The following is a 16,225-nucleotide window of genomic DNA, read 5'->3' as shown; positions in this document are numbered from 1 at the left end:
GTCTCTCCCTTCTTGGGTCCTCCATCTGAGCATATTGTAGTCAAAATGATTCCCAATGAACGGCTACCACCCAGGAATCTCCACCGTGTGCAAATAGACAAGACAGAGGCTACACTTAAGTGGCAGCCGCCATATGACACACCAGACAAACCTCTGGTATAACTCGTCTCTTTATCTAATCATGATTATGATGTACACATTGTAAATGTCTCACTGTCGCACAATTTTTCATTTGATTGTTTTATTTTTATGGCCTAGATGAGTTTTTAAAATATTTACTATAATTTTGACTTTACGAAGGCATTAGTGTAAGGTTAGTGACAGACTACAGTGCATTTCGACATGCGTCCAAATTCGGGTGACATCGTTGCACTTCTGTTGTAAACCCAGGACCCCTGTATATATAGTATTGACAAAAGAGCACTCTCCGACCCTACTTAACACATTATTCACTGATACTCTGAAAAACATAAACAATCCCATTCGCCCCTTAATAAGCACATGAATGCGTTCATCCTAAGTAGGAAAAAAGAGTCTAGGAAAAAATGTAAAATCTAACAAACAATACATCATCAAAACATTGCTGTGGAATGAAATTTTATGTGTGTGTATATATATATATATATATATATATATATATATATATGTATATATGCATGTGTGTGTGTTTATGGGAATTTTTGATCAAGCTTCCAGAAGTGCACTGATGAGGTCACACACTGATGTTGGATGAGAAGTCCTGTCTCCCCTCTAATTCATCACAAAGGTGTTCTGTCACATTGAGGTCAGGACTCTGTGAAGGCCAGTCAAGTTCATCCACACCAGACTCTCTCATTCATGTCTTTGTGGACCTTGCTTTGTGCACTGGTGCACAGTACAGGCTGGCACAGGGGTGTATGTTGATGCCTGCTCCCTCCCACTCCCACAGAGGTTGATCCCACTCTCTCCCAATTCCAAAAAATCCCAAACTTTTTTGAAAAAAAAAAAAAAAAAATCCCACTGCTACAGAGATTGATCTCAATACCGAGCCAAAATCTTTACTGTATCTCACTCCTTAGTCAATCCTGCTCTGTTTTTCTGCTCAGTATAAAATATGCAGTACATGTCTGCCTCAGTCACTGTAATAAATACATAGAATTACCGGAATGATCAAAAAACAAAAGAGGTTTATTAACAAAAGCCGTTTTAGTCTCTTAGTTTAGTAATGTTTAGCTCAATGCTGAGGGGACAAATTTTAATCGATTGGATTAAAAATGAAATAAAATATAAATGCATCATGGTTTTACTCCTGTCACGGTTTCCCCTCCCGTCAGCTCCCACCATCATGGTTTACACTCCCGTCCATTCCGGATGAAATGGTTTTCATAGTTACCACTCCCGCCTGCTCCCGATGACCTTCGCTCCCACTCCTGCCCAATCCTGTGATTGATGGTGAAATTCACTCCCACCCCGTGGCAATCCTGCGGGACCCGTATGGGCTGAAATATGTGCCACCAGGAATTGAATTTGAATTTACGAACTGAATTTGAAAAACATAATTTGAATTTGTATTAACAGAATTTCAATAAACTTGAAAGTGAATGTAATAAATTTTTTATCCACACTGAAAATTCAAATTATGCATTTTCAGATTCAGTTTGACAAATTCAGTTTCAAATTAGCTGTGACAGACCTGTAAGGAATAGCAATCGATTGGCGAAACACAGATCTCTCCTTCAGCCAATCAACGCCTTCATTTTGTATCATGTGAAGTCAAATGGTCGAACTGGCGACAGTTTTTTAACCTTTATACCACCTTTCCTTAACCTTTGAGGAATGCATCATACGGTCAGAAAGAGATAAAAAGGTGCCTCGCTTCGGACATAGGAAACGACATATCACACCAATGGGACAAAGTCGTCTTTCCGGTTCTTTGACAACATAATGTCGTCCTGGCATTGAACTCCATGCCTTAGGCTTTACTGCAACCTAGGGGTAGAAACAGCACACAGCACATCTCGATACACGTGTGCTATGTGCACATAGACCACAAAGTCGGGAACATGGAATTGTCTAAAATCTCTTGCTGAAGTTCCTTTCATTGGAACCAAAGGGTCCAAGACCAGCTACTGAAAGACAACCCAACACCATAATCACCCCTCCACTAAACTTTACACTTGGCACAATGCAGTCAGACAATACCGCTCTCCTGGCAACCGCCAAACCCAGATTTGTCCATCAGCTTGCCAGATGGAGAAGCGTGATTCGTCACTCCAGAGAAGACGTCTCCACTGCTCTAGAGTTCAGTGGCAGCTTGCTTTACACCACTGCATCTGATGCTTTGCATTGCACTTGATGTATGGCTTGGATGCAGCTGCTCGGCCATGGAAACCCATTCCATGTATATATAGACACACACAATATACTGCCAAAAGTATTCGCTCACCCATCCAAGAAAATCTAAATCAGATGTTCCAATCACTTGCATGGACACGGGTGTATAAAATCAAGCACCTAGGCATACAGACTATTTTACAAACATTTGTGAAAGAATGGGAGCTCAGTGAATTCCAGTGTGGAGCTGTGATAGGATGTGAATTTTCCTCATATATATATATATATATATATATATATATATATATATATATATATATATAATACACAAGCATTGTGAGTTTCTTCATCAATTTCCATTACTATTAAATTACTTTGTTCCATAAAAAGAATACATTTGGAGATAATCGCTTTTCGTTGTCTTGAAGACAACCTCCTTGGCAAATGAAATACTTTTGAATGTCGTAGCTTCGGTCAGAGACCTTCGGTCATTCTCAGGCTCTAAATCAGTGGTTCTCAAACTTTTGACTCGGAAGTACCTCCTAAAAAGATACTGCCTTCCAAGTGCCACCATCATGACCCACATAAAAATACTGTTGTGTAGTGGGCCTAAGTGCTCAGCAAAAACGAAACAGAGGTATTATTCCTAAAAAGTATATTTAATATTGTTGTAAGCCACTCTAGCATAATGCAGAGTTTGAACATCATGCATTTAAATATAGGAAATTAAAAACTGTACTTAATTATTCAATTAAAATGTATTGCACGTATGTTACAAAACAAACAGTCCAAAAAGGTTAACTGCAACTGTGTTGTTAAGTTAAATACAACTGAACTGTACTTAACAAATATACTGTAGTGTATTAGAATTAAAGATTAAGCTACTATAACATTATGCAGTTTGAACCTTCAGTGTTTTTTCACATACCACGAGATGGAGCCTGCGTACCACCATTGGTATTCATAGCACACTTTGAGAATCACCGCTGTAAATTATTTGCAGTGTTGTGCTAATTCTCCTTGTAAGCAGTCTATGCCATGTATTTAACTGACATTAAAGATCAGGATGTCCCACAGCCAAAACATAACAGAAAAATTGTCATCCCCTGTCTCTGGTCTTTCTGTTTAGACATATGCAGTCCATGTGTGGGATGCAATCCGCAAGGTGGAGCGGGACTACAAAGTAGCTACCCGGAACAACACAGTAGAGTACCAGGTAAAAGGCCTGGAGCCTGGAGGACGCTACAGCATCTCAGTCCGTCTCCTCAACATGAGCAAGGAAGCCAGCTACACTCTGAGCACAGGTACACAGCAAGCTCACATAGATTTCTGACAACTTAGAACACCTAACACATGATACAGGTTGAATACATACTGTCTATTCCAGATATGGGCAACTGGCATCCCCTGCCCACGAGTAGGTGGACAACATAATAATCAGGTCTACCTGTAATTTTAATCACACAAAGTAGGAGATCAAAAAATTGGGTAGCTCAGCAGCCACCACCTTTTGGTTGGGGGTCATCTCTACTCTGCAGCACGTGTACACAGCTGTGGTGTATGTTAGCGCTGTACGCAGGTGGTTTGGTTAGATGGAGTGGCAGTACACAGTGGCACCACTCGTTCTCACGATCTCTCCCCAGCTACAATTTTGGTCGGATTTACCTGCTCGGTACCACCTGCAGAGTTTGGGGTGTCCTCAGTCGTGGTCAGGTGCACCCCTCGTTGCGAGGCACTTTATCATACTTCCCCCTCTTCCTCTCATCTTTCATGTACAACTAAGATAAGAACATTTGAGCACTGCAGATCACCACAACAATAACAGTTCATTTTAAGTGCATGTGTTATTGAAATGGGTGTCTTTGCATGAACTACCAAGGTCCCATATTGATTAAGTACTTGAAATAGGGTAAAGGTTTTATCACTCAATGTAAATGAAAGTATTATGCACTTGTAAAGCAGACACATATAATGTATGAGCACTGGCAGAATTTGAATGAATTAATATTGATAATTCCTTATACACATAAACTATGCAATGCTTTAATAAATTGATTATAACCCCAGTCAATGTACTCCCTCTGCTTGAGTTTTAGGGTAATTACTTTCTTAAAAGCCAAGCCTATGTTGCGATAGGTAGGTTTGCTACCATACTAAGCAGTTTTAGCCTACCAAATCACGTCTGCACAGCTAAAGTTAGCAGCAAAGAAGTAGTGAGTCATTGCAGAACTCTTTGCCAAACCTAAACTTTAGAACACCTCACATATGAATAAGTCTGTGACCGACATTATATTTTTTATTATTTTACACGTATTATCTGAAACAGAGGAAAAGTTCAGTCTTTGATGCTTGTATATTGCTTAGAAAAGTGATCTAGCTGTTTTGTATGTAACTCCAGCACTTAGGACCTGATTTAATTTTTTTTAAATTCTTATTATGTGAAGCTTGACAACATAAAACAGCAATATTTCTCCTGGTGGTTGAAACTCAAGTTTCTAGGCAGCACTTAAGACCAGTCTCAGATGCAGTAGAATGTAAATAGATAAGACTCCATCTCTTTAAGTATGTTAAAAACAATAAATGACTTCATTAAGCTACTTTTTTTGGTTATATATGTGAACCTTTTGATCTGCTACAATAATATAATAATTTTAAATGAAAATATCTCAAGTTGAGTGCTTTTCTCAGCAATTGTTAGGTGAGATTAATAAGAGATTAATAACAGCTCATAATTACCTAATCGCTCATTTTTTTTAATCGCTTGACAGCACGAGATAAAACATAATGATGTTCACGATCATCAGAGTTGGCCATCCCCGGTTTACTCCTTCACTGAGATTTGGGAAAATCCATACTTATCTTGTAATCGCAATCATTATGATTTAAAACTAGAAACTCATGGTATTGGACCACCACAATGTATATAACTATCTGTTTTTTTGTTTTCTTTCATTGATCAATGATCAGTAACAGTGTAGTGATCACTGAACTACTGCATTCACTGTGCTATACGTTTTATTTTATTTTTTTGCTTGTTTACTAAATACTTTCCTTCTGTTGCAGTTCCTCTTCGGGCTCCCGAGGCCTTGAAGATACTGACTGAGAATGACCACGTATTCCTGTTCTGGAAGAGCCTAGCAGTGAAAGAGAAGACTTTCAATGAGAGCAGGGTGAGAAACCAGCTTTGATTTTTTATTTTTTTTTTTGAGGGAGGGAATTTTCTGGAATGTTTCAATGTTGTTGCTTTGAAAGAAGACACAATACATTATTTCTAAAATTAAATATCTTCTGTTAGACCTTTATTTTATTTGTATTTCAAACAATTTTGTTAATAAATCCATTGAGTGGAAATACTTCAATCAAATAATTTTGTTGTGTCTGTGCTACCTATTGTATTTAGGGATTCTTGTTCAACCTTTGGACCATATTTCCCTTGAAATTCTAGGTGGAATTCAAAGTTCTGTGACCACCAAACATTCACATTTTCCAAGGGTTCTCTGTCCTTTAGAGCAGGTTGTCAAACATATGGCCCGCGAGACAAAACTGGCCCATTAGGAGGTACAATCCAGGGCGCACGATCAATTTGAAAGTGAAAAAATACATGAGACATTGTGGTGGTGGGGACTAAGGATAATTTTGAGTTATTATGCTCATGTAGAAAATGCAGTGGAGTCCCAGTTAAATCTATCCCCTTCATTTCCTGGTTCATTCAACAGCTCCAGTTGTGAGCTAATCATCTTCCTGATCTGAGTCCACCCTCCTGCCAGCTGAATTTGACTATTTTTTTTCTCATTGGTCTTCATAAGTTTATTTATTTATTATTATTTTACATTTTTAAATTAAAAGGGAACAATTTATCGTTATTATACGAGGTATGGTATGATTTTAGTGGTTCGACCCCTTTGACATCAAATTAGGCTGTATGTGGCCCCTGAAATAGAAACCCCTGTTTTAGAGGATGACCCTCTGTCCCATATTCACTTAATTTTACACAAAGGCTAATTGTTTACAGGGGTATGAGGTGCATATGTACGATGGTTTGACCAACAAGACGACCTCCCTGGGAAACACAACAGAGACCTTCTTCCGCATTAGCAGCCTGCAGGTTGGACACAACTACACGTTCTCTGTCCAGGCCCGCTGCTTGCTCAACGGCCAACTGTGTGGCGAGCCGGCACTGCTGCTGTATAACCAACTTCGAGCAGGTACTGGAGAATACAACTACAGTGAACCTCTGCTATTCGTTAGCAAAATTCCATGGGCATACATGCAAATCAGTCGCCCTTCGGCGAAATTCGCCGTTTTGAACTCAAAATAGGCCATTTACGTGAATCGTATAGATCCGATGAGTTTTTCCTGAAGGGGGGGGTCGCTGTCGTCAGAGGCTGTTTTGTACCAGAAACAACACGCTTCTGCTGTTAAGACATAACGGTCCTTTTACTATGTTACAATGATCTAAATGTCGCTCGCTACTTTTATTTATCAATTTTTGCCCTTTTAACAACTATTTCATGCGCAAGACTTAGACTTCCGCATCGGGCGCTGTTTGTGCCAAGTCAATTTAAGCGCTAGTGACGTTCAAGCTAGTTCACCAATCAAACGACACAAGAAAGTCACATGACCTCACACAATGTCTTCTATTGGGCTTCCCGGGCTTAGCTAGATAAGCCAGCCCGGCTGATTGTCCTGCCTATGTGGCGGACATGTTGGGAAGGTCGTCGTTACCATGATGGCAATGGTGCGCTACTCGTGTTTACATTTAGACAAACAAAAACAACAGCTTTCATGTATTGTAGTATATATATGTCTGGCACTGTCTGCCCAGACGTGGATATTTCAGCTCACTTATAACTTGAGAAAACACCCATTTTGTTGTAGTTTTGATTGTGCATATAGACACACACACACAGCAACATCAGAATTTGCACATTCACATTTTATTCACATTTGGGATTAGCCTTTGAAGTTGAGGTATTAGTGAAAATTGAAGTGAAACAGACAATGATTTTAGTCAATTGTTTTCCAGAATGATAGAGCTTAAAGAGGAGGATGCTATTCATGTGGCAAAGCTTTAAGCAGGCATCAAGTGTAGATGGAGATGGGCCGGGCTCAAGTTGGAGGCCAGAACAAAAAAGCAAAGAAATGAGGCAAATTACATTTTAATCTTAAATTTGTACATCAAGATGTACTTGAGCGGTGTAAATAAGATTTTCTGCATGACAAAATTGTTATTTATTTTTTATTTTTTTGCCTAATTGTGTGCTCTTCAGAGTCTTCCAAATTGCTTCGTTTATGTTAAAATAAAATAAAAATCTCTGTGAAAGCCTGAGCCAGACCCACCCTACAATTGTTGTCCAGTTCTGAGGACCGGGGTTCAATCCCCGGCCCCGCCTGCGTGGAGTTTGCATGTTCTCCCCATGCCTGCGTGGGTTTTCTCCGGGCACTCCGGTTTCCTCCCACATCCCAAAAATATCCATGGTAGGTTAATTGAAGACTCTAAATTGCCTGTAAGTGCGAATGAATGGTTGTTTGTTTATATGTGCCCTGCAACCAATTCAGGGTGTACCCCGCCTTCTGCCCGATGATGGCTGGGATAGGCTCCTGCACTCCAGCGACCCTTGTGAGGATAAGCGGCTCAGAAAATGGATGGATGGTGTTTGCATGTCTGCGTGGGAAAGGGCTATAATTGTCAAAAGATGCCACAAGATGGCGGCAAAGCACTACATGAAGCTCCTCAAGACATTTCAATATGGCTCCTTGGCAACAAGATGGCGCCAAACCAAAACTTATGTGATACAGGGCTTTTGCCTGCATAAAAACAGCAATTTTTTCAGAGAATAACAGATTCCCCCAAAAATCTGCAAAGAAGGAGAACTCGGGAATGCCAACCCGCTAATGTCGTTAAAAGAACAGCACATAAAGAGCTAAGACTTACACCAAGGCACAACCATTTGAACTGCTCAGAGTTTATAAGATAATTGGGGACGTTTCATCCAGATCTGGAATTTCTTCTGGATCCAAGGAAACAAAATGCAATATTCTAAAACAACTAGTTACATGATCGACTGAGAAGGGAAAAGTGTCAGAACCAGTTAAAATTTAACTTCTGCCAAAATGTGCAGAATCCAATCCATGTAAAACTTAGCTTTACATTACAGCAAATTGTGTTCAGATTGAATAGGACTTGACCAATTTATGCTTTTTAAAAAAGTACTCCATTGTTTTATTCCTTTTTTAAATTGTGTTTTTTTAAAATCATCAATACATTGATTGTACCTATCATTGCAAAATGTTGAAAACTGTTGAGAGCAAGTTCTGTACATGTTGTAAGCAAACCTCCGAAGAGGTAATACCGTATTTTCACGACCATAAGGCGCACCGCATTAAAAGGCGGAGTCTCTGTTACGGGGTCTATTTCTGTATTTAACACATACATAAGGCGCACCGTATTATTGGGCGCAGGCATGGTAAAACATACGATAGCTTAAAACATACGGTAGCATGCATGCACGCTAAAACAATGTTTTTAAAAAGGCAGCGGGATCAAAACTGAGTTTGGTTGTACTTTATTGAAGTACTTAACAATGTACTCACGTTATTTTTTTATCAATCCTCATCCACAAATCCATCAAAGTCCTCATCTGTATCCGAAATTAACAGCTGGGCAAGTTCTCCAACAAACACGCCAGGTTCCCTCTCGTCATTGGCGGAGTCAGTCTCGTTGCCGTGCGGGTCCTCAGAAATGATGCCGTCTTTACGAAAGCTCGAACAACAGTGCAAGCAGACACGTTAGCCCAAGCATCTGCAATCCATTCAGAAATGTTGGCGTAACTCGCTGCCTCCTAGACTTAGTAAAGCTGTGTTCGCCATCTGTCATCCATCGCTCCCACGCCGCTCGCAACTTCACTTTGAACGCCCTGTTTACACCGATGTCCAGTGGTTGGAGTTCCTTCGTCAAGCTTCCCGGAATGATGGCAAGCTCCGAGTTATTCCACTCAATCGAATGGTGACTGTAGAGACGCTTCTGTTCTTTGCTCATTAATCCATTGCTCGAGTTGGTCTTCCAACTCGGGCCACTTCGCCTTGTTTCCGTGGAAACTCAGCTTCGTCTTCTTGACTTGGCGAAGCTCGTTTTCCTGCTTCCTCCACTTGTGAACCATGGATTCGTTGATCTTGAATTCTCTTGCGGCTGCTCGATTCCCATGTTCCACCGCGTAACTGAGAGCTTGCAGTTCAAACTGTGCTTCGTAAGCGTGAAGTTACACAACAACATTTACAGATTTTGGAACTCGGTGCACACATAGGGCGCGCCGTATTACAAGGTGCGCCGACCATTTTGGAGAAAATGTAAGACTTTTAAGTGCGCCTTATGGTCGTGAAAATACGGTACATGCGAAATATCTGTCAAGGTGAGCTTGTTCTGTGTTTCTAGGAGCGAGTGAGGCCTCCCCAAGTGAAGGCCACGCTCAGGACATGGCAGCAGTCGTGGTTCCAGTCCTCTTCCTGCTGCTGCTGGGAGTATGCAGCGGCTTGGTGGTCCTCTACCTCAGACACCGTCGACTACAGAATAATTTTACCGCCTTCGCCAACTCCCACTACAACTCACGTCTAGGATCCGCCATCTTCTCCTCTGGGGATGAACTAGGTGAGAAAGTTCAAATGTTTCTCACTGTATTATCATCATCATCCTTATTATTATTATTATTATTATTATTATTATTATTATTATTATTGGGCGCTGTGGTTCAGTTGGTAGAGTGGGTCGTCCACTGACCCAAGGGGTAAGCTGTTCAAATCCTGGCTCCGACCGGAGCTGTGGCCGTAAGGTGGTCGGTGCCTGTCGTGGCGGCAATCCCCAAACCCGTTGGTGGACACCAACGGTGAGAGATGCCGTCAAGCTGAAGGAGTCCCATCGGGCCTTTTTGGCCTGTGGGACTCCTGAGGCAGCTGATGGGTACCGCCTGCCCAAGCGGAATGCAGCTTTGGTGGTCGCTGAAGCAAAAACTCGGGTATGGGAGGAGTTCGGTGAGGCCATGGAGAAGACTTCCGGAGTCCACCATCCGGCGTCTCAGGAGGGCGAAGCAGTGCACCATCAACACTGTGTATGGTGGGGATGGGGTGCTGTTGCTGACCTCGACTCGGGATGTTGTGAGTCGGTGGGGAAAATACTTCAAAGACCTCCTCAATTCCACCGACACGCCTTCCCTTCAGGAAGCAGAGTCTGGGTTCTCTGAGGTGGGCTCTCTTATCTCTGGTGTTGAGGTCACCGAGGTGGTTAAAAAGCTCCTCGGTGGCAAGGCCCCGGGGGTGGGTGGAGCAGCTCTACACCCTCGGCAGGGTCCTCGAGGGTGCATGGAAGTTTGCCCCACCAGTCTACATGTGTTTTGTGGACTTGGAGAAGGCGTTCGACCGTGTCCCTCGGGGGGTGCTTCAGGGGTATGGGGTACCGAACCCCCTGATACGGGCTGTTCGTATCAGAGTTTGGTCCGCATATCCGGCAGTCAGTCGGACTCGTTTCCGGTGAGGGTTGGACTCCGCCAAGGCTGCCCTTTGTCACCGATTCTTTTATGGACAGAATTTCAAGGCGCAGCCGAGGCGTAGAGGGGGTCCGGTTTGGTGTCCTCAGTATTGCATCTCTGCTTATTGCAGAAGATGTGGTTCTCTTGGCTTCATCAAGCCATGATCTCCAACTCTCACTTGAGCAGTTCGCAGCCGAGTGTGAAGCGGCTGGGATGAGAATCAGCACCTCCAAATCTGAGACCATGGTCCTCAGTCGGAAAAGGGTGGCGTGCCCTCTCCAGGTCGGGAATGAAATCCTGCCCCAAGTGGAGGAGTTCAAGTATCTTGGGGTCTTGTTCACGAGTGAGGGAAGAATGGAACGGGAGATCGACAGGCGGATCGGTGCAGCGTCTTCAGTGATGCGGACTTTGTATCGGTCCGTTGTGGTAAGCCGAAACGCGAAGCTCTCAATTTACCGGTCGATCTATGTTCCTACCCTCACCTATGGTCACGAGCTGTGGGTCGGGACCGACAGAACAAGATCCCGGATACAAGCGGCCGAAATGAGTTTCCTCCGCAGGGTGTCCGGGCTCTCCCTTAGAGATAGGGTGAGAACCTCGATCATCCGGGAGGGGCTCAGAGTAGAGCCGCTGCTCCTCCACATCGAGAGGGGCCAGATGAGGTGGCTGGGGCATCTGATTTGGATGCCTCCCGGACGCCTCCCTGGTGAAGTGTTCTGGGCACGTCCCACCAGAAGTAGATCCCGGGGACGACCAAGGACACGCTGGAGAGACTACGTCTTTCGGCTGGCCTGGGAACGCTTCGGGATCCCCCCGGAAGAGCTGGATGAAGTGGCTGGGGAGAGTGAAGTCTGGGTGTCCCTGCTAAAGCTACTGGCCCCGTGACCCGACCTCGGATAAGCGGTAAAAAATGGATGGATGGATGGAAATAATTTATTATATTATTTGCCAGGAATGTACCCCTGTAAGAAGTACAATGACCACGGGCTGTGTCAAATGTTGTTATTAGTATATGCCAAGGCCACAAAAATATGGACATCGGGCCACAAATGGCCCCCGGGCAGTAGTTTAGACACCACAGGTCTAAAGTCACGGTTGCACACTTTTGAAATTTTCCATGTTATCTGAAGTACAGCATGAAGTTATCTGTGACATTGTCATTAAAGTCATCTGTTACATCACTCCTGATAAGTTATGTAGAACAAATCCTGATGACAACAAATACTGTATGTGTTCCTGCTTTGACTTTTATCTCTGACTTTCCTCCCCAGTGGATGATGACGAAGATGCACCCATGATCAGTGGCTTCTCAGACGATGTTCCCATGGTCATTGCATAGCGCGACCTCCCTCCTCTTACCTACTTCTCTTATCTCCTCCTTGCACCCTGTTGACAGGAAGCCACCGAATTAGAAAAAAACATGAAGAAACAAGAGCGAGAGATATTTTTCAAAGATACAATGCACTTTTTTTGGATGCGCAATAACTTATTTTTTATAAGAGAAAAAGAATATATGTATATGGGGTCAAAAATGGACTTTGAGGATGTGTTGGACACTGAGGCATACTGTGAAGAATTTAGCGTTTGTTGATCACGATGTGGACCCCGTTTGAGTGGTCCATTGCTTAAAGCCAAATCAAGCATCCAGAGACTTAAATATAGAATGCAAAAAACATAAATGCAGATATACAACAAAATACATGGGTCGCATACAAAATATGAATACAAAAACGGCAAATGTATCTTTAAATAACAGCATACAACTTTTATGCCCAGTGAGAGACAGTCAGAAGAGTAAATCACATCTCATCTGTAGATTTTGAATTATGTCTTTCAGTAGCATTTGGGAACAAGCTGAATGTTACATGCATTAAAAACAACACTCCCATGACTGGTTACCTAGTTACACAGATACTTGTTTCTTTCTACCACCAGCACAGTTTGTTTCTTTGTATGTTGACAAAACGTGCCAAGATGATTGGATAATTCCAAACTTTGGGAGGTTGATCAATCCTCTTTAGCATCACCTGAATTTATCAGCACTATTTGTAAATATTGGCTTTTAATACATCTTTGTAATGCTGCACCGCATCATTTTGTAAAATATATATTTTGATTTTTAAATTGTTCACAGGTGGAAATGATCGTCCCCAGCCTTTTTTTTTTTTTGCCATAAATGTAGTTGACGTGTTTGGAGTTCTCAGGGAATTGTCTTGGGTACCAGCGAAGCACCACCGTCATCATCCTCATGGCTTAGGTCACATTGTCCACCTGCTGTTGAAGTGGGACTGGATCAGTGGGTGGTGTAACCAGCTGATACACTGCAGACTGTAGCTGCTGTAGGCACTCATGTGATTTTAATGAGCGATCCCCCCCCCCCCCCCCCCCCCCCCCCCATATGGTTCGTAGTAATCCATCCGGTGTACAACATGGGTCACAGTTTTATTTGGATCACTTTAAAAAAAAATATATATATATATATATATTAAAAAAAAAATATATATATATATATATATATATATGTGTGTGGTTTGGGCAGAAACTCAAATTTTGTTTCTCTTAAACTTTGCTACTTCTCTATTTTAATTCTTAGATCTATTTTAGTGATCCTAAAGGATGTTCCAAAAAATAGACAAAACAATAATACACATTTTTCTTAGTGTTAGAGACCTATTGGAAAATAAATTCAATTTGAGCTAAAAGTCAATATTGCAATGCGTAGCTACCACTCAGAACAATTCGCTCATGCATGCTTTTTTTTTTATTTTTTAAAATTATTATTATTTTTTATTTTTTTAAAGAAAACTAACTACTCACTACAACAATATAGACATGATGTGAATCACAAACATTGTCAGTAACACACAATTTGAGTCACTTCCCCAAAAGAATGACAGTTCTCCCACTGTTGTCTGAAAGGTTGCCAGGCCATGATTATGTTTGTGATAGAAATTCATAAAACATAAATGTATCCCACTTTGTCAAAACAAAACTTGTCAGCGTGACTTGAAACTGATATAGGTCTAGTGCGAAGTGATTTTCTAAAAACCTTTAAGGACCCTGTGTATCAAAGGTCATTGTTGCACGTCCATAAATGTGTCAGTGTTCCAATAAAATAACATTGTCACCCATGTTCTACTGCTCACCTATCGTAGTCTTTTAACTGAAATGCTGTATGTAGCCTTTGGGCTCGAGCCGTCTTCTGCTTAATTTTGACCTGTTTTTTCTTTTTTTTAATCTTCTTAAGATGTTTTCATGAATGTATTTTATACTCATCTCATTCTGCCATCATTATCTGTGACTTTTATGGGCACTCTGTGATTGATTCTTATTACAGTAGGTCTGTAAGCAACCATTCCACAGTGGTCTTTCGGGTTTGCGTGTGTTAGTGTGGAAAGGCCTCAGCATTCAAATTCCAGGCCAACAACACATTTCCATCATCATCAGGGTCTTTGCTGGAACTTTGACTTTGGGCTTTTGGTTAGATTTATTTATTGTCTATTGTCTTTGTCTTAAGTTAGATTTTTCTGGCGATGATTTTGTCTTTGCTCTTTGGAAACACTTTTTAACGTAATTTTTGTTTCCATTTGACCACATAATGCCTTATAAGACACATCAGGCATCTAGGTAGAAAATAGTCGCACGTACATACACACAGTCACAAAGTTAAAGATGACGCTATTACCAGGGCATTTGTTCAGTTTTGTCAAATCACTGCTCCTTTCTCAGTCGCCTACCGGGGACACTTTTACGCAATTTTTTAAACTCATGTACAAAGTGTAATTATTGTTTTTGGCCATTTGCACCCCACCTGTCTTTATGTCAACTCTTGTCAAAATGTTGTTTGGCACGGATATCTGACCTTGGCCATCATTGATGACATTGATGTCTTGTTTGCGAGAAAAGGATGTTTAATAAACCTGTGAGGTGTTTAAAAAAAAAAAAAAAGACATGCTGAAATAAAGGAGATTAAAATTCCATTTTTGTGTCACTTTTACTCTGAACATTTGGTAGATGTGTGCTAAAACTGATGACCTCATTGATAAGAGGGCCTCTTCATAAATAGAGATAACTAACCTCTGCTTGTCACAGAAAAGTGACACATTCTAAACTTTTAATTTACATTTTATTTTGCGCTTTTATATTTAGTGTTGCTCTGTTATAACTTCTAATGACCAATTCTAATCTTGATAAACTCAAACATTACTCATTTAGTCATACGGCTGTCCTCACAATAAAGGACCAAAATTGTACTGTCAAATATTTTTTGAAGTCTCTATAAACATAATATGATATAAATTGAACATCAATTATAATTCCATATATTGTTACTGCAGTTCCCTAATTTAGTTGGACAAATATTTCAATCTGAAAGTCCACAATCAACTATCAGAATAGTCGATTAATTTGATCATCAGTTAGTTGTCAAGGAATCGATGAATTGTTGCACCTGGGAGCGGGAACAATGAAAACAAAGTCGGGACGCCAGTGAAACCATGATGCAGTTATATTGAATTTTATTTTTTAATCAAATCAATATTTGAACATTTCCTCTCAGCATCGTACATGTGTTGGCACAATTAGCAAATCCTAAAATGGATTGGTCGATGTCGTCAAGTTAACTGGTCAGTTCTGTATTCCAACCAATACTGGCTATGGCTCATCAGATCCATCCAATGGGTCTCGGGGTGCTGAGGGTCTATGGCCCCAAACTGGTATAGCTGAGACAGTACAAGCCGACGCTCTTTTTATGAACCACAAGGGGGCAGTAGATACTTTTGCAAAACCAGGTGGGATTTCAGCATTTCATCAAATCTGCAGGATATGCCATTTTGTTCCTGTTCATAGGTTATATAAGGCGATAATATACAGTATTATCATAATATAAGGATTTGGTGAAATGATCATTGTCTTTATTAGACGACTTTACTGTAACTAGTCCAAACTTGACAATTGACCTTAAGCTAAGACCCAAACCAGGTAAAGGCATACTGGCCATTCACAGCGTGTCACAAAATAGGCTCCGCCCAGAGGTCTTCTGTGTCCCTTGATTTCAATGACACAATGTCCATTCCTCAATTTTATAGTCCCATGTAAACTTGGAGCCTATTCTAGGTGACTTTGGGTGAAAGGTGAGGTACTGGTTGCCAGCCAATCACAGGGCACATAGAGACAAACAATTTTTCACCCTCACATCCACACCAATTCATCAGTGGTTGACCATCAGAGCCAGCGAGGCCTTCTCTGCTCCCCTCAACACGATCAGAAGCGTATACCTACATTTACAACTTTTCAATTCTGATGTTCCATGAAACTGTATTTATCTATTCCCAACAGTCTATCCTCTTCATTTAGCAGTGTTTCTCTTGGCTGCTTGCAGTATGTGCTGCCTT

At 41.4% G+C, this 16,225-nt stretch overlaps 1 protein-coding gene across 2 annotated transcripts in view; it reads left to right on the top strand.

Moving 5' to 3' along the window:
* The window catches only part of sorl1 (sortilin-related receptor, L(DLR class) A repeats containing), a 97,849-nt gene extending 83,037 nt beyond the window's left edge, over positions 1–14,812 (top strand). For both annotated transcript variants that reach the window (XM_061781076.1, XM_061781077.1), the window contains 6 exons: positions 1–156; positions 3,443–3,617; positions 5,377–5,483; positions 6,326–6,518; positions 9,746–9,958; positions 12,104–14,812. The exon at positions 1–156 is cut by the window's left edge and continues 9 nt beyond it. In XM_061781076.1, the coding sequence (XP_061637060.1) occupies positions 1–156; positions 3,443–3,617; positions 5,377–5,483; positions 6,326–6,518; positions 9,746–9,958; positions 12,104–12,171 (912 nt within the window). In that variant the 3' untranslated portion in view covers positions 12,172–14,812. The remainder of the gene's footprint in view (positions 157–3,442; positions 3,618–5,376; positions 5,484–6,325; positions 6,519–9,745; positions 9,959–12,103) is intronic.
* Positions 14,813–16,225: the final 1,413 nt, after the last annotated feature.

This window comes from Phyllopteryx taeniolatus, chromosome 8 (assembly GCF_024500385.1).
Source record: "Phyllopteryx taeniolatus isolate TA_2022b chromosome 8, UOR_Ptae_1.2, whole genome shotgun sequence".
In the NCBI taxonomy this organism is placed as follows: Eukaryota; Metazoa; Chordata; class Actinopteri; order Syngnathiformes; family Syngnathidae; genus Phyllopteryx; species Phyllopteryx taeniolatus.
This window is presented reverse-complemented; position numbering and strand designations above follow the sequence as displayed.